Consider the following 25,428-nt stretch of genomic DNA (forward strand, 5'->3'; position numbering starts at 1 on the left):
TCCTATCCCGGTTCTCCCTGTCCCCGTTTCCCTGGGTAAATTCCCGTCCCGAATTCCTGGGGGGGATTTTTGCCCCGGTATTCCCAGATATTCCCAGGAGATGCTCCTGTCCCGTGGGAATTTCCAGCGGGGGTTTCTCCCTCTCCCGGTTCCCCCGGGATGCTCCTGCCCCTATTCCCGTTATCCCCGTTCCTGCGGGGGATTCTCCTGCCCTGAGCCCCTCTGGAATTCATGGATTGGGTTTCCCCCCTTGGAAGTGGGACCGGAGCTGGGAGCGCTGCGGGTTTAACTGGGCTGGGGGTGACAAAATCCAGAGGCAAAGCAGAGTCCGTGGATCTGTCCCTGCTCCAAATCCAGGGATTCTCTGGGAATTGCAGCCCAGCCAGGAATTCCTTCCCAAGATCCCACCCCGAGCTCCCCTTTCCCACTGGAAGCCATTCCCTGGCTCCTGGCCCTCCAGCCCTTTCCCAAATCCCAGCTCTCCTGGAAACCTCTGGAAAAGGCTCCCAGCATTCCCTGGATCCTTCCCTGATCCAGCTGCACATTCCCAACTCTCCCAGCTCCGTGTCCTGCTGATTTTGGGATCCCGGAGCTGCAGTTGGGTCCCCCAAGGCCCCCCTCCCCAGCTCCAGGTGACATTCCCGTTTTTTTCCAGCAGGATGGAGAACAAGGCCGTGTACCTCCACACCTTGTCGGAGCGGGAGAACGGATCCGTCCTGGACGAGCCCTTCGAGGGACGGAGCCTCTCCAAGCTGAACCTCTGCGAGGACGGTGAGGGGGGATCCACCTCGGGATCCGCCTCGGGATCTCTGGATCCACCTCGGGATCCATCCCTGGATCCCTGGATCCACCTCGGGATCCGCCTCGGGATCCAACTGTGGATCCATGGATCCACCTCTGGATCCACCTCTGGATCTCTGGGTCCAACTCTGGGTCCACCTCCTGATCCATCCCTGGATCTTCTTCTGGATCCCCCTCCCAATCTGCCTTTGGATCCCCCTCCTGATCCACCTGTGGGTCTGCCTCTGGATCTCTGGATCCACCTCTGGATCCACCTCCTGATCTACATTTGGATCCACCTCTGGATCCACCTCCTGATCTACATTTGGATCCACCTCTGGATCCACATCTGGATCTGCCTCTGGATCCACCTCTGGATCTTCTTCCGGATCCCCCTCCCAATCCCCCTCCGGATCCACATCTGGATCCGCTTCTGGGTCCAACGCTGGATCTGCCTCTGGATCTCTGGATCCTGCTCTGGATCTGCCTCCTGATCCACATCTGGATCCACCTCCAGACTCCCCTCCTGATCCACATCTGGATCCATTTCTGGATCAACCTCAGGATCCACCTCCAGATTCCCCTCCTGATCCACATCTGGATCCCCCTCCGGATCCATCTCGGGATCCCCTTCTGGATCCATGGCAGGAGAGGGAGCAGGGAGAGCTCCCGGGAGCGGGGATTTTTTTGGGAAGGAGCTCCGGATGTGGCTCCAGGCGGGCAGAGGAGCCCGGGATGAGCTCAGTGCTCGTCTCCAGCCGGGATTCCCTGCCCTGGGAAAGGGCACGGATTCCGTGGTGGGAGCAGCGCTGGGATGTGCCCTGGAGAGGCCCTGGCACAGCTTTTCCAGGGATTCTGTGGCTCCTCCATCCCTGGAAGTGTCCAAGGAAAGGTTGGACAGGGCTTGGAGCAGCCTGGATTTGTAGGAAGTGTCCCCGGGATAGGATTGAAGGTCCATGGATCCCATTCCAAACCATTCCGGGATTCTGGGATCCAGGACACTCAGGATCCATCCCGAGGGATTTTTATGGGATTGGGGGTCAAGAAGGGAAGCGAGACCATTTCTGGAGTCCCGAATTCCCAGGGAAGCCCCTGGATCCCGAAATTCCTTCCCGGAGAGGAGTTGGGATGGGGATGGATCCAATGCCAGAGCTGGGAATGTGCAGCTGGATGAGGGAAGGATGCAGGGAATGCTGGGAGCCTTTTCCAGAGGTTTCCAGGAGAGCTGGGATTTGGGAAAGGGCTGGAGGGCCAGGAGCCAGGGAATGGCTTCCAGTGGGAAAGGGGAGCTCGGGGTGGGATCTTGGGAAGGAATTCCCGGCTGGGAGGGTGGGGGAGGGGCTGACTCAGCCGGGAACATCCAGCTCCGGATAAATTCCTTCTGGGAATGCTGCGAGGGGCTCCTGGAGTTGATTCCAAGGGGACCTGTGGGTGTAGGAACAGCTTTGGATCCAGAGGGTGAAATTTCCCATCCCGGAGATCCCCGAGTGTCGATCCCATTCCCAAAGGTTGATTTCCCTGCAGGGCAGAGAGGGCTCGATCCTGCTGTTCCCATCCTTTCCCACGGGCAAACAGCTGGAAAAGTCGGGAGGGAAGAGTCGGAGCCCTCCAGGACAGATCCCGGAATTCCCAGGAAATCCCTTGCCCTGGGGAAGGCTGGAGGTACCTCCCTGGATTTGGGATTTTTAGGGAACTCCGCCTGGAATTCTCAGGATTCATCCCAGCGCGGGGAGCCCCATTCCCACGGGAGAAGTGTCTGGAGCGGGATTTTTGGGAAGGGGCAGGAGCAAAGTCATCCCTGAGGATGGAATCACCCAGATCCCGCCCGAATTCGTGGAAAAATCCCACTGGAAGGGCCGAGGATCCATGGGGAGAGGGATCCAAACCTTCTGCTGGTCCAGGAACGGCATTCCCGGACCTTTTCCAGCCTTTCGGGGACCCCAAATCCCTGAAATCCCGGTTGTTTTCCTCCCGCCGCATCCCGAGGAACGGGCGGGTCGCTCCCTGGAGCCTGGGCAGGGGCAGGAAATGTTCGCTTTTCCTTGGATCCCGGCCTTTTCCATGGGCAAACCCTCCCGGCCGCTCTTCCAAGGGCCGGGAATGAGGAGTGGGAGGATCGGGGAGCGCCGCCAGCTCCTCCCGGAGCCGCTGGAAGGGCGGAATGTCAGGAAAACATCGCCGCTCTCCTCATCCCGCGGCTCCGGGAATGCCGGGATGAGATCCAGGTGCCGATCCCACCTGAGCCCGATTCCCTCGGCATCGCCGCCTCCATCCCGGCGCTCATTCCCGAGCTCCAAAGCCGGGATGAGTTTTCGGGATCCGCCCGCCGTAACCCATTCCCTGCTGGAGGCTTTTCCCTGTTTTCCCGGGATGGACACACAAGGATGCCGTGGGGAAGGGTCCCTGGAATGCCGGGATCCCCCAATCCATGGGATCCATCGCCGGAATTCCAAGGGGCAGCTCGATCCCACTGGGATGGGGCGAGATCCCAACAGAGATGGGCCAGGCTGGGGCTGGGAATTGCCACGGCGTGAGATTCCCAAATTCCAACAGGGATGGGCTAAACTGGAGATGGGAATTGCCACGGGGTGAGATTCCCAAATTCCAGCGGGGAGGGGCCGAACTGGAGATGGGAATTGCTCCTGGACAGGGAATGAAATCCCAAATTCCAGTGGGGATGGGCTAAACTGGAACTGGGAATTGCTCCTGGACAGGGAATGAGATCCCAAAACCTGGCAGGGATGATCCAGGGTGGATGTGGGAATTGCTCTTTAATGGGGAATGAGATCCCAAATCCCAGCAGGGATTCTCCAGGTTGGAGCTGGGAATTGTTCCTGGCCATGGGATGAGATCCCAAATTCCAACAGGGGTGGGCTTAACTGGAGTTGGGAATTGCCACGGGGTGAGATTCCCAAATTCCAGCGGGGAGGGGCCGAACTGGAGATGGGAATTGCTCCTGGACAGGGAATGAAATCCCAAATCCCAGCGGGGATGGGCAGGGCTGGAGCTGGGAATTATTCCTGGCTGTTGGATTGGGATGAGATCCCAAATCCAAGCGGGGACGTTCCAGGCCGGATCCGGCCGTGGGTCGGCGCTGTCTCCATCCAGGGGTCGGGATTCGAGGCTCCCCCTCTCCCGTGGGAGGAGGGGCTCGGGATCGGAGCCCCGGAGCTCCAAGGAGCACAAAACACCGGGATGGAGGCTCCAGGTGGGAATTCTGGGCTTTGCCTCCACCTTCTCTTGGTGTCTCCTTGGGGAAAGTCGGATCAGGGAAAGGGCGGATCTGAGCTGGAGTGAAAATCTGGGAAAAGCCGCTCCCAGAAATGCCAGAAATGCCAGGATCCAACTGGGAATGGTTTGGTGGGAAGGGACCTCCAAACTCATCCCATTCCATGGGCAGGGAGAACTTTCCCTATCCCAGGCTGCTCCAAGCTTTCCTTGGGATCCAGGGATTCTCTGGGAATTCCAGCCCAGCCGGGAATTCCTTCCTCTCCTGAGCTCCTTGAGGCTCGGGAAGTGGCTCCCGGGATTCCCTGGATCCTTCCCTGATCCAGCTGCACATTCCCAGCTCTGGCATTGGATCCATCCCCATCCCGACTCCTCTCTGGGAAGGAATTTCAGGATCCGGGGGCTTCCCTGGGAATTGGGGATTCCAGGAAGGGTCTCCCTTCCCTTTTCCATCCGGAGCTGGATGTTCCCAGCTCAGTCAGCTCCTCCCCAGCGTCCCAGCCAGGAATTCCTTCCCAAGATCCCACCCCAAGCTCCCCTTTCCCACTGGAAGCCATTCCCTGGCTCCTGGCCCTCCAGCCCTTTCCCAAATCCCAGCTCTCCTGGAAACCTCTGGAAAAGGCTCCCAGCATTCCCCAGAGCTCGGGATTTTCCTTGGAGCTGCATCCCACAGGATTTGTCCTCTGGGAATCCCAGCCTGGAGCCATCCCAGCAGCTCCAGAGGATCCGGGAATGGTTTGGGTGGGATTCATGGACCTTCCATCCCATTCCAACCCCAACACCTCCCCCATCCCAGGGTGCTCCAATCCCATCCAACCTCTCCCTGGACACTTCCAAGGACGGATCCTCCTCGCCCCCGGTGTCAGGGACCATCCCAACCATTCCCGCAGCATTCCAAGGCCTCCCTCACGCCGTGTCCCGCTCGATCCCGCAGGTCCCGGCCGGAGGATGAAGAGCTGGGGATGCTGCGGCCGCATGGGCTCGGTGGCGGCGCTGAAATATTCCGTGGTGGGACTTTACCTCCTGGTCCTCCTCATCCTGGTGGGAATCTTCATCCTGGCAGGTGAGGCTGGGCCCGGCTCCTCCCGGGATGCTCCCAGAACCGCGAGATTCCACGGCCGTGGAATTCTCCCGCCCGGGAGGGTTTTTCCCGAGCTGGGGTCGTTCCCATCGCTCACTCCCTGCTGGGTTTTCCCGGGATAAGGGTGATGGGATGCGGGCAGGGCGTTATCCCGGCACATTCCAGGGCTCCCGACTCCCCTTTCCCAAATTTTGGGGAGTGCAGGGACGGCGAAGCCCCCCTGGAATTCCCACCCAGCCCCTCGGGAATTATCCAGCTCATCCCAGCACACACATTCCATAGGATCCGTGCTGCCTCAGGCTTGTTTCCCCCCCCCACCTTGTCCTCCTGGAAGAAATTTGGGAAATTCCTGCTTTCATCCCCCAATCCCGGGAATCTCCCTTGATGGGCAGGAAACACCAAATCCATGGATCAGCTCGTTATTCCCGGAGTTTATCCCGTTTTCCATGGCAGGAAGGGATGCAAACCCCTCCCTTTCCCATCCCCAAATCCCCCCAGCTGCTCTCCAAGGGCTGGGAAAGGCCGGAGAAGATTTTTCTGGAATTCTGAGGCCTCTCCCTCGCTGAGCATTGTTTGGATGTTGTTGTTGGCCGGAGCCGGGGGTGCCGTGGATTCGGGACAAGATTCCGGGCCGGGCTGCGGCTCCAGGAATAACAACAACATCCTCTGGCACCGGGAATCTTTCAATTCCCACCTCCCGGGACTGGCAGAATTCCAGGAAAACCCCAGGAAAACCGCTTTGCCCCCCCCAGGGTTGTCACCCGGAATCTTGGAAAAAGGGGAGCAAAGGGAAATCAGGGAAATCCGTGCTTGTGGCTTCCTGGAGGTTTGGAATTTTAAGGCGAGCCTCTGGATTCGGATCCTTAAGTCCTGGAATTCTGAGCTGGGGATTTGGGTCCAGAGGGTTTATCCCAGCTGGAAAACCACGATAAAGGGATCCCATCCAGCTGGGATCCACAACTTCAGCCTCAGGGGTTGGAGCTGGTGCTCCTTGGAAAACCGGGAATGTTCATGGACACCTTTCATGCCGGAGGGCTCGGATTTCCCGTGGGAAATCCCTTTCTGGGTTCCTGGAGAGTTGGGAATGCCGTTCCTGGGCCAGCAGAAGGTTTGGATCCCTCTCCCCACGGATCCTTGGCCCCTCCAGAGGGAGTTTTCCATGAATTTCGGGCGGGATCTGGGTGGTCCCATCCTCAGGGATGACATCACTCCTGCCCCTTCCCAGAAATTCCCACAGGGTCGGGAATTTCTCTCCCAACAGAGGGGAAGAGGCACGGGAAGATTTTTGGAATCCCGGAATGGTTCCAGTGGGAGGAGGACGTGGAAAGGTCTCGAATTCCACAGGGACACTTCCCACCATCCCAGGTTGCTCCAAGACCCATCCAACCTGTCCTGGAATGTTCTGGGGTGGGTTTGGCCAGGAATTGTTTTGGGAATCCAGCTGGGGCACGTGACCTTCCTTGGAAAAGAGGTTGGGAAAAGGGCCAGTGCCAAAAATCCAAGGAAGCCCCCAGGAGCAGCGGGAATGGGATAATTTTGGGATAATTTGGGATAATTTTGGGATATTTTGGGATATTTTGGGATATTTTCGTCCCTGGAGCCAGAGTTTTCCACATGGGACTCAGGAAGTTTGGGAATTCACATTCCCTGTATCCCTGTGTCCCCAATCCACCAAAAAGCCTCCAAGCCTGTGGTCAGGGCTCGGATCTCCAACTTTTTCATGGAATCCTTGGGGTTGGAAAACTCCTTGGACCCCCTCAAGTCCAACCATTGCCCTGATCCGTGTCCCCAAGTGTCACACCCGCATGGATTCAAATCCCAACGGGATTGGGGATTCCAGCCCTGGACAACCTTTTCCCTGAGGGAATTGTTCCTAATTCCAGCCTGAACTTTCCCTGGCAAAACTTCCCTCCTGTTATTCACAAATGGCAATAAAACCCCGAACATCCCGATGGTTTTCCTCGAGGAATGTTTTCCCCCTGTAGTTTTCCATCCTTCCCGTGGGATCTGTTCCTCCTGAGCCCCCCCAGGGATCCCAAACTGGGATGAGCAGAGGGAACCGAGCCTCACCCTGACCCAGGAGAAGAATCCCAGCCGGAATTCTGTGGGATTCACGAGCAGGGATTGTCAAGATGCCTGGAAGAGCCAGATTCCAGCTTGGACAGGGATTGGAGCACCCTGGGATTGGGGGAAGTTGGGATGGGATGGGATGGGATGGGATGGGATGGGATGGGATGGGATGGGATGGGATGGGATGGGATGGGATGGGAGATCCCTTCCCATCCAAACCATTCCGGGATCCTCTGGAGCTGCTGGGATGGCTCCAGGCTGGGGTTCTGTGTCCTGGATGTGGGAATGCAGCTCCAAGGAAAACCCCGAGCTCCAGGGAATGCTGGGAGCCTTTTCCAGAGGTTTCCAGGAGAGCTGGGATTTGGGAAAGGGCTGGAGGGCCAGGAGCCAGGGAATGGCTTCCAGTGGGAAAGGGGATCTTGGGAAGGAATTCCTGGCTGGGCTGCAATTCCCAGAGGATCCCAAGGAAAGGTTGGGCACAGGGGCTTGGATCACCCTGGGATCATGGAAAGTTTCCCTACGGAATGGGATGAGCTTTAGGGTTCCTCCCCAGCCAAACCATTCCAGGATTCTCCGGCACCCAGCCCCTGGATTCCAGGAGGGGCCGATGGGCGGGGGGGAGGAACCTTCGGGGCACCGAGGATCTGGGAATGCCCTTGGGAAGATCCCACACCCGAGGGCTCTTCCCGACCTCCCCGTGCTCTCCCCCATCCCAGTATCCCGGCCCCAGGCGCCTCCCGAGGAGCTGAAGGCGCTGCTGGCGAAGGTCCAGCGGCTCAACGAGACCTTCCGGGACCTGCAGCTGCAGCTGCTGCACCCCCTGCCCAAGGGCGACCTCCTGGAGCACATCTGGCGGCTCCAGGACCTCCTGCAGAACCACTCGGACTCGCTGCTGCTGCTGACGGGCTCGCTGCAGCGCCTGGAGGGGCTCCTGTGGGGCCTGCAGGGCCAGGCTGGCCAAACGGAGCGCTCGGTAGCCCGGCTCCGGGACTCGCTGAGTCAGCAGAGCGACGCGGCCCAGCTGGAGCTGTCCCGGCTCTCGGTGGACGCCAACAGCAGCCGGCTGCTCCTGGAGCACCACCAGCACCTCCTGGGCCACCTGGGAGGGCGGCTGGAGGCCCTGGGCGAGCAGGTGGCGACCTTGGGAGGGGCGGTGGATTCCATGAACCGCAGCTTCTCCTACGACGTCCGCGTGCAGCATTCCCGGCTGCGGGACCTGCAGGGGCTCCTGGGCAACGCCAGCAGGGACGCGAGGAGGATGAGGATGGAGCAGGCGGCCATGGAAGGGCAGCTGAGGCTGGAGCTGGCCGTGCTCAACAACGTCACCGAGGAGCTGCGCATGAAGGACTGGGAGCATTCCGTGGCGCTCCGGAACATCTCCGTGATCCGCGGTGAGCTGGGACGGGGGAGGATCTGGGAATGGTCCCCCGTGGTCCTGTGGGATGGGTCTGGAGAGTGGTGGAGTTGTTGGGAGAGGTCTCCAAGGTCATGGAGTCACCCAAGTCTCTTCGCCACCACTGATCCGCGCCCCCGCCAATCCGGGTTTGGATCCTGCCAGGGATGGGGACTCTGCACTGCCCTGGGCCTGTTCCAATCCTTCACAGCCCCTTCCATGCAGGAATTGTTCCCAGCATCCAACTGAGCCTTCCCCGGCACAGCCCGAGGCTCTTTCCTCATCCTGGTTCTTGTTTTTTGGGAGCAGATCCCAACTCCCACCCGGCTCCAGCTTTTCATGGAGTTGTGGAGAGGGAAAAGGTCCCCCCTGAGCCTCCTTTTCTCCAGGCTGAGCCCCTTTCCCAGCTCCCTCAGCCTCTCCTGGGGCTCCAGCCCCTGCCCAGCTCCGTTCCCTTCCCTGGACACCTCCAGCCCCTCCGGAGCTTCCCCCGTCCATCCCTGCTCAGGTGTCTCCAGGCCTTTGGATTCTCCAAATATTCCCCATCCATGGTTTGGAAGAAAGCTCCCGAGGTTCCAGGAAAAACCGACCTCCCCCATCCCATCTTCTCCTCCTTTCCCGCCCCCAGCCCTTCCCAAATCCCGGAATAGTTTGGGTGGGAAGGGCCCTTAAATCCCAACTCCAACCCCTCCCCCTATCCCAGGCTGCTCCAAGCCCCATCCAGCCTGGCCTTGGACGCTTCCAGGGATCCAGGGGCATCCCAAAATTTCCCTGGGAATTCTGTGCCAGGGAGGGGGAAACCCCTTGGAGGAATCCAGGAGATCCCAGTGGAAGCTCCGGGGTGGAGCAGGAGGTCGGGAGCAGCTCCTGTCCCGTTTCCCACCTGTTTTCCCCACACAGACCCCGCGGGCTGTGCTCATTCCCGGTGCTTCCAGCTGGAATTCCAGGGCTGGTGCCAAGGCACTTGTTCCCCTTTTCCAGCTGCTGAGCCGGAGGGGATGGATGTGCTGGATCCCCAGCAGCTCCAGGAGATCCATCCCCCTGGAATCCCAACGGCTCCCGGGATCCCTGCGGGATGTTGGCTCCCGATCCCTGTTTTTGGGATGCTGGGATCACCCTGCCCCAACTGCTTTGATATTTCCCCATTTCCCCACTCCTCGGATCCCGCTTTTCCCTCCCCATCCATGGCAATGACGTCACCTGCTCTGGGATGAAGCCACCGAGGGTGGGATCCTGACTGCCCTGGAATCGCGTTATCCCAAAACAAATCCCTTCCCCAGGGCTGCCTTGCTCGGATTTATCAGCCCTGACACATTCCTGGCATCCCAAACTTCCCTCCCCTCCCATCCCACGGGTAATTCCTGGGGCCTCGTGCCCAGCTGGATTCATCCCGGCTCCAGATGTCCTTGGGTGAGTCCGTCCTGTTCCCGGCTGGATTTGGCCGAGCCGTTCCCTGCCTGCCTGGATTTTCCTTCTCCCCAAACCCTCGCCTATCCCAGGCTGCGGATCCTGGATCCTGGATTTGGGCGATGGCAGCTTGGGAAGGTCCCCAAGCTCCTCTCCAGCATCCATGGATTGCTCCGATCACCTCCCGTGGCTTGGGAAGGACAACACGGAGGAATTTTGGGAGCTGCAGTGAGGGAGAATTCCCGGGATCCGCCGGCACAACCCCCGGGTGGGATGTGCTGGATCCCAGCAGGTCCCGAAGGTGACAGGACGGTCCCATCCGTCAGGAAACGCCTCATCCCGCTGGGAATGGGGGCTGGGAAGCCGGGATGCAGCAGGAATGGGATTTCCTGGGTGTGAACCTCAGGAGCTGTGGGGTGGGAACGGCTGGGAACGGTCGGGAGCCTCTCCCAGCCGCCCTTCCCAGTTTTCCTGCAGCCCAGCTGTGTCCTGTCCCCAGGGACCATCCCTGGGAGGATCCCAGAAAATCTGCAGCTGCCTCATCCCTGCAAGTGTCCATTCCCAAGGTCTGGAGTTCGTTCCCTGGGATTTGGGATCCATCCCTGGGGTCTGGGATCAATCCCTGGGATCTGACATCCATTCCAGCACTCTGGGTCCCATTCCCAGGGTCTGGAGTTCGTTCCCTGCGATCTGGGATCCATTTCCAGGATCTAGGATCCATCCCAAGGGTCTGGGGCCCATCCTTTGGATCAGGAGTTCATCCTTAGGATCTGGAGTCTGTTCCCAGGGTCTGGAATTTTTTTTCCAGGGTCTGGAGTCCATCCCAGGAACCAGGATCTGTGCCTGTGATCCAGAGTCGATCCCTGTGATCCAGAGTCGATCCCTACATCCCCTGAGCCCCTGGAGCTGCTCATTCCCTGGGGAAGAGACAGCCAGGACCAGCAATTCCGTATTTCCCATCGTCCTTTCCTGTCCCTGACCAGCTCCAGCCCGGGATGTTTCCCACTCCAGATCCCACTCCGGATCCCATCCTGGATCCCATCCTGGATCCCACTCCGGATCCCATCCTGGATCCCACTCCGGATCCCACAGATTCCTACAGACCATTCCCAGATCCCAATTCCTGATCCATTAAAACCACTGCACATCCCGACCCTTTTCCATCACCAGGTGCCTTGGCTGGATCTCGGCTTCCCAAATTCCCGGATTTTAGGATTTCTAGGAAAACAATTCCCAATCCTTCCCTGGATGGGTGGGAATGAGCCTTCCCGACTTCTCCCTGTTTTCTCTCATCATGGGAATATTTTTTCCACCTCCCCCCCATTATTTCTCTTCAAATTCCTCCTTCCCATTGCTTTGGCTCCCAATTATTTCCAGTTTTTGGGATTTGACCCTTTGCAGGATGAGGGATAAAACCTGGGATTGGGATTTTCATGCTCGTTCCTGGGATTTTACCAAAATCCTGCTGTCAGTCCTCTCCTAAAGGATCATCCCCAGAATTCCCAGAGGATCATCCCAGCTGGAAAAGTGGGAAGTGTCCCTGCCCATGGATGATCCTTCAAATCCTTTCCAACCCCCAAAATTCCAGGATTCTATGAGCATTCCCAAAATTTCATTGTGATTTCATTGGGAATATCCCAGCTTTTGGTCTATAGGAAAATTCCCGGAGTTGAGCTCAAGGTGGAGCTTCCAGGTGAATTTTCCCAGCACCTGGAACAGTTTGGTGGAGCCCAGTTTGGAATTCAAAACCCAGAAATCCTGGAAGTTTAAAATCACGGAAAACGGCTCCGGCAGCTCCTCTGTCCCCGCGTTGTTCTTGGATCTGCCGGGATCTGCCGGGATCTGCCGGGATCTGCCGGGATCTGCCGGGATCTGCCTCTCCTGCTGCCCATTCCCGAATCCAGGATGTGATTCCCGCCCTCCCGTTGTGTTCCAGGGCCGCCGGGACCCAAAGGAGACCGAGGCACGGAAGGGATGGAGGGAGAGCCCGGCCTCCCCGGCCTCCCCGGCCTCCGAGGTAAGGAAAACATTCCCGCTTTTCACACCCCCCCCCCCCAAAATTCCCATCCCCAAACAACCCGGCTGATCCAAAGCCAACGGTGACTTCCATTCCCTTGGGATGTCGAGACTCCTTGAGGGATGTGAGGATGGATCTGCTCTCCTGGATCCTGGGATTTCCATCCTGGAGGGGAAAAATGTCATCGCCCACCCAGCTCCGGGAAATCCATGTGGATATTCCCAGATTCCAGGGTCTCCCAGGCAGGCTGGAGCAGGAATTGGCCTCTCCATTCCCAAACGGAGCCTTCCAAGGGCTGGAATTGCTGCTGGATCCCTCTGGCAGTTCCCAGCAGAGGGGCCTTGGCTCCGAGACTTTTCCAGGATGTTTTTCCAAAGTCAGCAATTTTCCCACCCCCCCCTCCTTAATTCCATTGTTTTTGGGAGGAATTCCATTGGAAGCCACCAGAGGACATTCCCACTCCGAGGGAGGCTTGGTTCCAGCTGTTTCTGGTTTTTAGGGAAACCTGGGAATGCTGGGAATGGCACGGAGGGGGTGCAGGATCCCCCTGGGGACAGCTTTGATCCCGTGGAGGTGACGGATCCGGGAGCAGGGATCCACTTGGATCCCACTGGATGCAGCTCCAGGGCCAGATCCAGGACCAGATCCAGGCCTGGATTCATATCAGGTCCAGGTCCAGGTCCAGGTCTAGGCCAAGGTCCAGGTCAAGGTCCAGATCCAGATCCGGATGTGGATCCAGATCCACATCCAGGACCAGACCCAGATCCAGGTTTAGACTCAGATCTAGGTCAAAGCCTGGGTCCAGGTCCAAATCTGGATCTAAGTCCAGGTGAAGGTCCAAGTCCAGATCCAGATCCAGATGCTGATCCAGATCCAGGTCCAGTTCAATGTCCAAGACCAGGACCAGCTCCAGGTCCAGATTCAGGTCCAGATTCAGATCTAGATCCACATACAAGTTCAAGACCAAGTCCAGATCCGGGACCGGGACCAGATCCAGGTCCAGATTCATGTCCAGGTCAAGGTCCAGATCCAGATCTGGATCCAGGACCAGGACCAGGTCCAGACCAATCCCTGTTATCCCCTGCTCCAAACCCACCCCACAGACTCTGGATGTCAGGTCCAGGCCCAGATCCAGGTCCAGATCCAGACACAGATGTGGATCAAGATCCAGGACCAGACCCAGATCCAGGTCAGGGTTCAGGTCCAGGTCTGGATCTAAGTCCAGGTGATGGTCCAAGTCCAGACCCAGATGCCAATCCAGACCCAGGTCCAGTTCAATGTCCAAGACTAGGACCAGCTCCAGGACCAGCTCCAGGACCAGATTCAGATCTGGATCCAAATCCAGGTTCAAGACTAGGTCCAGATCCAGGGCCAGGACCAGATTCAGGTCCAGATCCAGATTCTGATCCAAGTCCAGATTCAGATTTGGATCTGGATCCAGGTCCAGGTCCATAGCCAGGACCAGCACCAGGACCAGGACCAATCCCTGTTATCCCCTGCTCCAAACCCACCCCACAGACTCTGGATGTCAGGTCCAGGCCCAGATCTAGGTGCAGGTCCAGATCCAGGTCCAGATCCAGAATCAGATCCACATCCAGGTCCAGATTCATATCCAGGTCCAGATCCACATTCAGATCTAGGTCCAGATCTAGGTCCAGATCCAGGTCCACGTCCAGGTCCAGATTCATATCCAGATCCAGATCCATCCCTGGAATCCCGTGCTCCAGGGATTCCGAGGCACCGCGACCTTGCTGGGATTGCTTTGGGCTCAAACCCTGGGATTTTGGGATTGCTCCTTCCCAGGCTCAGCCAAGCGAGGCAGAGCCAGCCTGGAAATCCGATCTCCCTCGGACAGCCCCCCCCAGCTGCCCGTGTTCCTTCTCCCTCCAGCTGGAATTTCTGGCGCTGACGGATTCATGGCTGTTTTTCTTGGGTGTAACAACCCTCGGAATTATATTGGATCTTTTCCTCGGTTTTCCTTTTTTTTTTTTTTTTCTCTTTTTTTTTTTTCTTTCTTGTTCAAACAGAAAAACAAAGCAATCCCAGGAGGGTTCACCTTCCGGAGGGGTTGTGGGAAGAGCCACGAGTTTTAGGTCTTTTCCTGGAGTTTTTTGGGATGTGGGCACGACCTTTTGGATCTGAGAAGGTCGGGGTCAGGTCTATCCTTGGAAAATCCCCTTTTCCATGGAAAATCCACCCTCCTGCCCCTGTCCCACAGAAATCCAGGTCCTGATCCCTCCTTGGGATGGACACGGCAGGGAAAGATTGGAGATCGGGATAATCCCCACTTTTCCTGGTAAACCAGAGGAAAATCGTGACTAAGTTTGGAAAAGCCCAGCCCAGGAAGGGCGGGAGGAGCCGTGCCCAGGGAATCCGGGGCCAGGCTTGGATCCTGGCGGAGCTTTGGATCCGACCCCAGCTCAGGCTCGGGATGATCCCGGCTGGATCATTCCAGGGGATCATCCCCACATCCCACCAGATCCCGTCTCCAGCACAGCGTCCTTCCCTCCAGCCCCAATCCCCATCTGGGTCCAGGTCTGGGTCCTGGTTGGGGTTCAGGACCAGAAGCAGATCAGACCCAGATCCAAGTCCAGACCCAGAACCAGGTCCAGGACCAGATCCAGGTCCAGGTCAAGATCCAGGATCAGGATCAGGTCCATGACCAGATCCATATCCAGGACCAGGTCCAGGTCCAGGTCCAAATCCAGAGCCAGGTCCAGGACCACGAGCAGATCCAGATCCTGGTCCAGGTCCGGGTCCAGTTTCAGGACCAGGATCAGGTCCATGACCAGATCCAGTTCCAGGACCAGGACCAGGACTAGGATCAGATCCAGGACCAGATCCTGGTCCAGGTCCAAATCCAGTTCCAGAGCCAGGACCAGGACCAGGAGCAGATCTGGGTCCGGGTCCAGGTCCAGGCCCCACGTGGGTGGAGGTCACCTCCAAGGTTTGGGTGTGCCCCTGAATTCCAGCCCCAATTCCCAGCTCCCGGATGTTGGGAATGCTCACTCCTGGCTTTCCATCCACCTCCTTCTCCAAGAAATATCCAATCCCTCGGACAACATGGATTCAGGAGACCCCGGGGCTCATGGGGAACACATCCCGATTCCTTGGGATGGATCCTGGTTTTCCTTCCTTGAGCTCCAACTTTGGAGCCCAATTTACCTCCATCCCAGCCTGAGGATGCTCAGAAATTCCTTAGAGCCCAGATAAATCCATCCTGGATTCCAGGAAAAGGATGGGCCGCGCTCTCCGGGATCTCCTGGTGTTGCTCCGGGGCTCCTGGCACACCGGGGCTGCGGAATTCTGCTGGGCCCGGCTCATTTTGGGTTTTCCATTTCATTCCAGGGTTTCCCGGGGAGAGGGGCCCCCCCGGCCCGCGAGGATTGAAGGGGGACCAGGGAGAGCTGGGCCCTCGCGGTCCCATGGGAATGCGCGGATTCAAAGGTGCGGACACGGATCCCGGAGGAACGGGAATCCCAACAATTCCTACACCAGAGGGCAGGGAGGGAATTTGGGATGTCCTCCCATTCCATGGGGCTCCCTGGGGACCTCCCGGCCTCCGGCAGGGATTTGGGAATCATCTCCCGGGTGTTTTCCGGAGCATTCCTGACTCCATGCCTTTCCCCACACCCAGGGAAACCCGTGGGAGTAGGAAGTTGGGATTTCACGGGACACAGGGCCGTCCCTGGACACCTGGGATGGGAAATTCCAGGACTGACAATCCCAAAAAAACGCCCCTTTGTGCCTCAAAATTCCTGCTGGGGAGGCAGGAAGGAAAAACAGCCCGGGAAGAACTGAGATAGAAACCTGGAGCGGGTTGGGTTTGGGATTGGTGGGAAGGGATCCCAAGGATCCTTGAATTCCACGCCCTCCCACATCTTCTGCTATCCCAGGTTGATCCAGGAGACTGGAAAACCCCTGGATACATCCCTGGAGCACCGGGAACATCGGGATTTTCTCACTGGCCCTTAAATCCAGAGAATGACCCCAAAAATCCCCGGGTTGGGTTGGGTTGGGATTTGCCGGCCCGATGCCGGATTTGCTCCGTGAGGAATCCTTGGATTGTTGAGGCTGGAAAAGTTCTCCAAGTCCAACCATTCCCAGCCCTGATCCGCTCCCCATTCCCATGGATTTCGGTTCCTTGGGAATGGCGGCTCCAGCACTGAGCTCGATGCTCTCCGAGGGCTTTTCCAGCCTCAACAATTCCATGGAAACCTCAGAGCCATTCCCAGATCCCGTCCCCATCCCAGGGATCCCGAGTGTCCCACGTGGAAATTCCATCCCTGGAGATCAGGAATGTTGGACACAGGGGTTCCTCCAACCCCTTTTCCAAGGAAAATCCAACCCCTCTGGCAGCGCTCGGGCAGTTTACGGAATTCTCTGGAATTTATGGGAAACAGACCCGGATCTGGGCACGGATCCAAAGCCAGGCTTTGCCTTAAATCCCAGATTTCCGCAGGACTTGTCCGACCCCTCTCCAAGGAATTCCTTCCCAGCCCTCAGTTCCCTGGGAATTGCATCCCAGGAATCCTGGGATGAGGTTTTAGGGTGTGGAGGAGCCTCCTCATGGAAAATTCCAGGAAAAATCCATGGAAAATGAAACCTCTCCCCGGGCTGCTCCGACCTGGTGGGGGATCAGCAGATTCCTGAATCCTTTTCCTCATTGGTATTTCCCCATTTCCAGTGGATTTTCCCTCAAAATGACCCCAGTGGAGGAATTTTATCCTTCATTTCCAAATGGGAAAAATGATCCTGGGAAGTGGATCCCAGGAAACTTTTCCACTTTTCCATGGAAAAGGTCGTGCAGGGAATACACTCGGGAGGAAACAGCAGGAAAAATCCACGGTGGGATCGGAAATTTAGGGATAAATTCGGGGGGATAAGAGAAGATTCCTTCCGGAACATCCCCGGGGTGGAGTTTTTGGGAATGTTCCTGGAGGCAGAAGTCGATTCCACCTGGGAAGATTGGGATTGGTGGATTATCCTGGGGCTTTTCCCGAGATTTCGGGATCCATCGATCCCTGCGGATCCATGGGAAGAGCTGAGGGTCTCTGCCACTTTATCGGAGCCAAAATTTCGTGCACAATCCAAAAAAAAAAAAAAAAAAAAAAAAAAAAAAGATGGGAAAATGTCCTGGAACGTTCTGATGGTTTTTGGGGAAAGGCTTCTCCCGAATTCCCGGCTCTGCCCCAGCCCTGAGGCTCCCTCCAGGCTCCCAGGGAATTTGATCCCATTTTTGGGATGTTCTCCAGCCCCGACACCTCAGGAGATGAAGGCACCGAGTTATTCCCGCCAGAAAATTCCTGGGGAGAGAGGGGAATTCCTGGGAAAGGGGGAGAGAGGAGCCCAGGGAAGCTGTGGCTGTCCCTGGATCCCTGGAAGTGTCCAGGGAAAGGTTGGAATTCCTTGGGATCGTGGGAGGTGTCGGGATTGGACCAGGAGGGGATTTGAGGTCCCTCCCCACCCAAACCATTCCGGGATTCCTGGATTGCTGCAGGGATGGGAATCCTCTTCCACATCCCACAATCCCAGAGTGCTCCAGGATTTCCTTGGACACTCCCAGGGATCCAGGGATTCTCTGGGAATTCCAGCCCAGCCAGGAATTCCTTCCCAAGATCCCACCCCGAGCTCCCCTTTCCCACTGGAAGCCATTCCCTGGCTCCTGGCCCTCCAGCCCTTTCCCAAATCCCAGCTCTCCTGGAAACCTCTGGAAAAGGCTCCCAGCATTCCCTGCATCCTTCCCTCATCCAGCTGCACATTCCCAGCTCTGGGATTGGATCCATCCCCATCCCGACTCCTCTCCGGGAAGGAATTTCGGGATCCAGGGGCTTCACTGGGAATTGGGGACTCCAGGAAGGGTCTCCCTTCCCTTTTCCATCCCCCAATTCCATAAAAATCCCTCAGGGATGGATCCTGAGTGTCCTGGATCCCAGAATCCCGGAATGGTTTGGGATGGGATCCATGGATTTCAATCCCATCCCATTCCAATCCTGCTATCCCAGGGTGCTCCAACCTTTCCTTCTGCCAGGGATCCAGGGATTCTCTGGGAATTCCATCCCAGCCAGGAATTCCTTCCCAAGCTCCCACCCCCAGCTCCCCATTCCCGGTGGGAAGCGTTTCCCAGATCATCCCAACCCCATCAAACCCGGAATTGTCACTTCCCAATCCCGTTTTTTTCCCGGTGCCAGCGGGGCTGGATGTGAGGAGCAGGGGCTGCTCCAGCATCCCGACCCCATCCCGAGCCGGGATCAGCATCCCTGGCCCCATTCCCGGGAATTTCCATCTGGATCCCATCAGCTCCAGGCCCCTTTCCCTCATCCCACACAGCTGCCCCCGCCCCGGGGACCAATCCCGCTCTCCCGGAGCCTCCCGGGGAAAGGGCAGGAATTTCCTGCCCAGCTCTGGGGTTTTTTTTTGGGATTGTTTTATATCCCATCCTTTAAAAAAATTCCTTTATCCCGGATTTCGGGTTGCTTGTTGTTCCTGGAGCGTCCCTGAACGCTTCCCTTGGGATCGGGCCAGGCTCAGGCAAGCCGGGATCAGCAAATCCGAGCCCCCTGGAAAAGCTGGGAATGAGGGAGGAGGAGGCTCCGGGAGAGCCAAGGAATGACAGAGCTCCTCAGTGAGGTCATTAACGGGATATTTCTCCTTTATTGGGATATTAAATCATTCCTGGGATATCGAATGGGTGGGAATGTTTATCCAGCTGCTCCCGAGCCTCTGGCTCCGCCCTTTTCCATGGATACGAGCTCGGTGCTTCCTCAGGGATTCGGGAAACCGCATCCCCCTCCCTGACCCCAAATCAGGCACTTTTAGCCCCAAATTTGGGAATTTCCACCCCCAAATCGGGAATTTCATCCCAAAATCCAGGGGTTTGCTGCCTTTTATGGGATCAGCAGTCAGGAATTCCAGGATCACCGGGCTTCCCTCTGCCACGGGAGGATTTTTGGGATTTCCCTCCGGAGCAGGGATGGGAAATCCCAACAATTCCAGCTTTTTTCTCTTCCCAGGTGAGCGCGGCCCCAAGGGGGACAAAGGCGACCGAGGCGCTGCCGCTGGCACAGGTGAGATCCTGGGGGAGAATTTTGGGAATTAGGATCCTGGGGGGGGGGGGGGTGGGAATTCCTGAGGCTGCTGGGAAAATCGTCCCGGGGTTTTCCTGCCATTCCCCGTGGAACTGCAGGGACATCGCAGCCAGGGGACATTCCCTCTGGAATTCCAGGGACATCCCAGCCTGGGGACATTCCCATGGAATTCCAGGGACATCGCAGCTTGGGGACATTCCCATGGAACTCCAGGGACATTCCAGCTTGGGGACATCCCTCTTTAGGGACGTTCCTCCTGGAAATCCCAGGGACATTCCCATGGAATTCCAGGGACATCGCAGCCTGGGGACATTCCCATGGAATTCCAGGGACATTCCAGCTTGGGGACATCCCCCCTGGAATCAGGAATATCTCCCCCTGGGGACATTTCTCTTTGGGGACATTCCCATGGAATCCCAGGGACATCCCAGCTTTGGGACATTCCCATGGAATTCCAGGGACATCCCAGCCTGGGGACATTCCCTCTGTCCTGCAGTCCCCTGGAGATGCTCCAAGGTTGGCCAGGAGCATTCCTTGGGAATGGCACCATGGATGATGTCACCATGGATGATGTCACCATTCCTTGGGAATGGCACCATCCCTTGGGAATGCCATCATAGGTGTCACCGTCCCTGGGGATGACATCATCCCTGGGGATGTCACAATGGATGATGATGATGTCACCACTGATGATGTCACCATGGATGATGTCACCATCCCTTTGAGATGTCAACATGGATGACAATGATGATGTCACTATGGATGATGTCATCACTATGGATGATGATGATGGTGATGATGCTGATGATGACGATGATGATGGTGATGATGATGGGATGATGTCATCACTATGGCTGATGATGTCTCCATGGATGGTGATGATGATGGTGATGATGATGATGATGATGGTGATGATGACGGTGATGATGTCATCACTACAGATGATGATGACAATGATGATGATGACGCTGATGACATCACCCTGGCTGATGATGATGATGATGTCATCACTATGGATGATGATATCTCCATGGAGGATGATGATGATGATGATGATGGTGATGATGTCACCATGGATGATAATGATGATGACGGTGATGATGTCATCTCTATGGATGATGATGTCACCATGGATGATGATGACGATGATGGTGATGTCTCCATGGATGATGATGATGATGATGATGATGATGGTAATGATGATGATGGGATAATGTCATTGCTATGGATGATGATGATGATGATGGTGATGTCTCCATGGATGATGATGGTGACGATGATGATGATGGGATGATGTCATCACTATGGATGATGATGTCACCATGGATGATGATGATGATGATGATGATGATGATGATGATGATGATGGGATGATGTCATCACTATGGCTGATGATGTCTCCATGCTTGATGATGATGATGACGATGATGATGATGGGATGATGTCATCACTATGGATGATGATGTCTCCATGGATGATGATGGTGATGATGGTGATGATGGTGATGATGATGATGATGATGATGATGACGATGATGATGGTGATGATGGTGATGATGATGACGATGATGATGTCATCACTGCGGCTGATGACGACAATGATGACGATGACGCTGATGCCATCTCCGCTCCGTTCCGGTGTCCCGCAGCTCCGGCCGAGGGCTCGGTGCGCCTGGTGAACGGCTCGGGGCCGCACGAGGGGCGCCTGGAGATCTTCCACGAGCGCCGCTGGGGCTCCGTGTGCGACGACGGCTGGGACAGCAGGGACGGCGACGTGGCGTGCCGCATGCTGGGCTACCCCGCGGCCAGCGACACCTTCCGCATGGCGCGCTTCGGACAAGGTGGGCACCCTGGGATTCATTAATTCATTAATTGATTAATTGATTAATGAACGTCTTCCGCATGGCGCGCTTCGGACAAGGTGGGCACCACGGGTTCGTTAATTCATTAATTGATTAATTGATTAATGAACGTCTTCCGCGTGGCGCGCTTCGGACAAGGTGGGCACCACGGGTTCGTTAATTCATTAATTGATTGATTAATTGATTAATGAACGTCTTCCGCATGGTGCGCTTTGGACAAGGTGGGACGCCATGGATTCATTAATTTATTGATTAATTGATTAATGAACGTCTTCCGCATGGCGCGCTTCGGACAAGGTGGGCACCACGGGTTCGTTAATTCATTAATTGATTAATTGATTAATGAACGTCTTCCGCATGGCGCGCTTCGGACAAGGTGGGCACCACGGGTTCGTTAATTCATTAATTGATTAATTGATTAATGAACGTCTTCCGCATGGCGCGCTTCGGACAAGGTGGGCACCACGGGTTCATTAATTAATTAATTAATTCATTCATTGATTAATGAACGTGTTCCGCATGGCGCGCTTCGGACAAGGTGGGCACCCTAGGATTCATTAATTCATTAATTGATTAATTGATTAATGAACGTCTTCCGCATGGCGCGCTTCGGACAAGGTGGGCACCATGGGTTCGTTAATTCATTAATTGATTGATTAATTGATTAATGAACGTCTTCCGCATGGCGCGCTTCGGACAAGGTGGGACAGCAGGGATTCATTAATTCATTAATTGATTAATTGATTAATGAACGTCTTCCGCGTGGCGCGCTTCGGACAAGGTGGGCACCACGGGTTCGTTAATTCATTAATTGATTAATTGATTAATGAACGTCTTCCGCATGGCGCGCTTCGGACAAGGTGGGCACCATGGGTTCGTTAATTCATTAATTGATTAATTGATTAATGAACGTCTTCCGCATGGCACGCTTCGGACAAGGTGGGACGGCACACATTCATTAATTTATTGATTAATTGATTAATTGATTAATGAACGTCTTCCACATGGCGCGCTTCGGACAAGGTGGGCACCACGGATTCATTAATTCGTTAATTAATTCATTAATTGATTAATGAACGTCTTCCGCATGGCGCACTTCAGACAAGGTGGGACAGCACAGAATCGTTAATTCGTTAATTAATCAATTAATTAATTAATGAACGTCTTCCGCATGGCGCGCTTCGGACAAGGTGGGCACCACGGGTTCGTTAATTAATTAATTCATTCATTCATTGATTAATGATTAATTTATTCACGAATGTCTTCCGCATGGCGCCCTTCGGACAAGGTGGGCACAACGGGTTCGTTAATTCGTTAATTAATTAATTAATTAATTAACGTCTTCCACATGGCGTGCTTCGGACAAGGTGGGCACCCTGGGATTAATTAATTAATTAATTAATTGATTAATTAACATCTTCTGCATGGCGCACTTCGGACAAGGTGGGATGGCAGGGGATTCATTAATTCATTAATTAATTCATTAATTGATTAATGAACCTCTTCCGCATGAAGCGCTTCTGACAAGGTGGGCACCACGGGATTCAACTATCGAGGATTCATCCAGAACTAATTAATTCGGAATTAATTAATCTGGAATTCATCCGGAATTAATTAATCTGGAATTCATCCGGAATTAATTAACCTGGAATTAACCCGGAATTATTCCAGAATTTTCCCGGAATTCATCCAGAATTAATTAATCTGGAATTCATCCGGAATTAATTAACCTGGAATTCATACATAATTAATTAACCTGGAATTAACCCGGAATTATTCCAGAACAGCTCCCTGGGGATGGGGGCAGTCCCGGCCCTGCTGGAGCTCCGGGAGAGTTTGGAGAACATTCCCGGGAATTTTGGGGGGATTGGGGTTGGGTTGATGATCCCGGGGGATCCATTCCCAGTCTGGAGATTCCATAATTCCATTGGAATTCCTGCACTCGCCTCTCCAGGAGCTGCAGGATCCTGGAAAAGCCATTCCAGGAGTGCAGCCGGAACATTCCGGAACTGCTGCTCCTCATTCCCGACTCAGGAGACCTCGGGATGTGCTGTCAGTGCTCCCGGCTCCATCCATCCAACCTGGATTTCCCAGGGATTCTCTGGGAATTCCAGCCCAGACAGGAATTCCTTCCCGAGCTCCCCTTTCCCACTGGAAGCCATTCCCTGGCTCCTGGCCCTCCAGCCCTTTCCCAAATCCCAGCTCTCCTGGAAACCTCTGGAAAAGGCTCCCAGCATTCCCTGCATCCTTCCCTCATCCAGCTGCACATTCCCAGCTCTCCCAGCCCCGGGGTCTCTCCAGGCCTGGATGGATCCCTGGATTTTCGGGATCCTGGGAATTGCAGCCGCTCTGACCGTGTCCCCGTGTCCCTGTGTCCGTGTGTCCCCCTGTCCGTGTGTCCATCTATGTGTCCGTGTGTCCATCTGTCCTCGTGTCCCCGTGTCCGTGTGTGTGTCCGTCTGTCCCCGTGTGTCTGTCTGTCCGTGTGTGTCCCCGTGTCCGTGTGTGTCCATGTGTCCATCTCCCCATGTCCCCGTGTATCTGTCTGTGTCCGTGTGTCCCTGTGTCCGTGTATCTGTCCGTGTCCCCGTGTCCCCGTGTCCCCCTGTCCGTGTGTCCCCGTGTCCGTGTCCGTGTGTCCCCGTGTCCCCCTGTTCCCCTGTCCGTGTGTCCCCGTGTCCGTGTGTCCCCGTGTCCCCCTGTCCCCCTGTCCGTGTGTCCCATTGTCCGTGTGTCCCCGTGTCCGTGTCCCCGTGTCCCCGTGTCCCCGTGTCCCCGTGTCCCCGTGTCCGTGTCCCCGTGTCCGTGTGTCCCCATGTCCACGTGTCCCCATGTCCCCGTGTGTCCCCGTGTCCCCGTGTCCGTGTGTCCCCGTGTCCGTGTATCTGTCCCCGTGTCCCCGTGTCCCCGTGTCCGTGTCCCCGTGTCCGTGTCCGTGTATCTGTCCGTGTCCCCGTGTCCCCGTGTCCGTGTGTCCCCGTGTCCGTGTGTCCGTGTGTCCCCGTGTCCGTGTATCTGTCCGTGTCCCCCTGTCCCCGTGTCCGTGTCCCCGTGTCCCCGTGCGGCCGCAGGCTCCGGGAGGATCTGGATGGATGACGTGTCGTGCACGGGCAGCGAGGATTCCCTGGAGCTCTGCAGCTTCTCGGGATGGGGCCGCACCAACTGCGGCCACGCCGAGGACGCCGGAGTGCGCTGCCAGACAGACTGACCCCAAACTCACCCCAAAGGGAACCCCAAACCCCAAACCCCAAAGGACTGACCCCAAACTCACCCCAAAGGGAACCCTAAACCCCAAACTCACCCCAAAGGGAACCCCAAACCCCAAAGGACTGACCCCAAACTCACCCCAAAGGGAACCCCAAACCCCAAACCCCAAAGGACTGACCCCAAACATACCCCAAAGGGAACCCCAAACCCCAAACCCCAAAGGACTGACCCCAAACACACCCCAAAGGGAGCCCCAAACCCCAAAGGGAGCCCCAAACCCCAAAGGGAACCCCAAACACCCCTCAAAGGGAACCCCAAACCCCAAAGGACTGACCCCAAACCCCAAAGGACTGACCCCAAACCCCAAAGGACTGACCCCAAACACCCCTCAAAGGGAACCCCAAACCCCAAAGGGAGCCCCAAACACCCCCCAAAGGGAACCCCAAATCCCAACGGACTGACCCCAAACCCCAAAGGGAACCCCAAACCCTAAAGGGAACCCCAAATCCCAAAGGGAACCCCAAACACTCCCCAAAGGGAGCCCCAAACCCCAAGGGGAACCCCAAACCCCAAAGGTCTGACCCCAAACACACCCCAACGGGAACCCCAAACCCCAAAGGGAAACCCTAAATCCCAAAGGACTGACCTCAAACACATCCCAAAGGCAATCCCAAATCCATCCCAAAGGACTGACCCCAAACACATCCCAAAGGGGAACCCCAAATCCCAAAGGACTAACTCCAAACACACTCCAAAGGAAATCCCAAATCCCAAAGGGCTGACCCCAAATACACCCCAAAGGGAAACCCCAAACCCATCCCAAATGGGAAAACACCAGATCCATCCCAAAGGGGCCAAGGAATGACCCCAAAGTCACCCCAAAGGGGAAATCTCAAATCCACCCCAAAGAGAAAATCCCAAACTCATCCCAAAGGGGAAAACTTCAGTTCCAACCCAAAGGGGCCAGGGATGATCCTAAAAGGGGTGGAGGACAATCCCAAATCCATCCCAAAGGACTGATCCCAAATCCATCCCAAAGGGGCAAATCCCAAAGCCATCCCAAAGAGGAAAATCCCAAATCCATCCCATCCCAAATCCCCGGCGGGCACAGGGAATGGGATCATTCCCAGAGAAATAAAGGATTTTGTTCTTCTCGGGGTGGGGCAGAGAGCAATGGGATTTGTGGGGTTTTATGGGGTTTGGGGGGGATTTGTGGGAATTGTGAGGGTTTATGGGGTTTATGGGGCTTATTAGGGTTTATGGGGTTTGTGGGGGTTGTTATTTATGGGGTTTTGT

General features: G+C 56.0%; 1 protein-coding gene across 1 annotated transcript; it reads left to right on the top strand.

Annotated features, from left to right (window-relative positions):
- Nucleotides 1–659: 659 nt before the first annotated feature.
- Nucleotides 660–25,289, top strand: SCARA5 (scavenger receptor class A member 5). Its single transcript, XM_088162662.1, has 8 exons — nucleotides 660–771; nucleotides 4,943–5,071; nucleotides 7,876–8,550; nucleotides 11,896–11,976; nucleotides 15,325–15,423; nucleotides 18,990–19,043; nucleotides 20,713–20,904; nucleotides 23,997–25,289. The coding sequence occupies exons 1-8, from the start codon at nucleotides 660–662 to the stop codon at nucleotides 24,131–24,133; spliced, it is 1,479 nt and encodes a 492-aa protein (XP_088018788.1). The 3' UTR covers nucleotides 24,134–25,289.
- The last annotated feature ends 139 nt before the right edge of the window (nucleotides 25,290–25,428 follow it).

The sequence above is a fragment of the Sturnus vulgaris genome, chromosome 3 (assembly GCF_052056855.1).
Source record: "Sturnus vulgaris isolate bStuVul1 chromosome 3, bStuVul1.hap1, whole genome shotgun sequence".
Taxonomy (NCBI): Eukaryota; Metazoa; Chordata; class Aves; order Passeriformes; family Sturnidae; genus Sturnus; species Sturnus vulgaris.

What these genes read in the sequence shown, in the direction of transcription:
- SCARA5 (XM_088162662.1), top strand. Translation starts at nt 660, where the DNA reads ATGGAGAACAAGGCCGTGTACCTCCACACCTTGTCGGAGCGGGAGAAC. An exon ending in CGGCCTCCCCGGCCTCCGAG is followed by an intron (nt 11,977 to 15,324) that starts GTAAGGAAAACA and finishes ATTTCATTCCAG; the next exon opens with GGTTTCCCGGGGAGAGGGGC. An exon ending in CATGGCGCGCTTCGGACAAG is followed by an intron (nt 20,905 to 23,996) that starts GTGGGCACCCTG and finishes GTGCGGCCGCAG; the next exon opens with GCTCCGGGAGGATCTGGATG.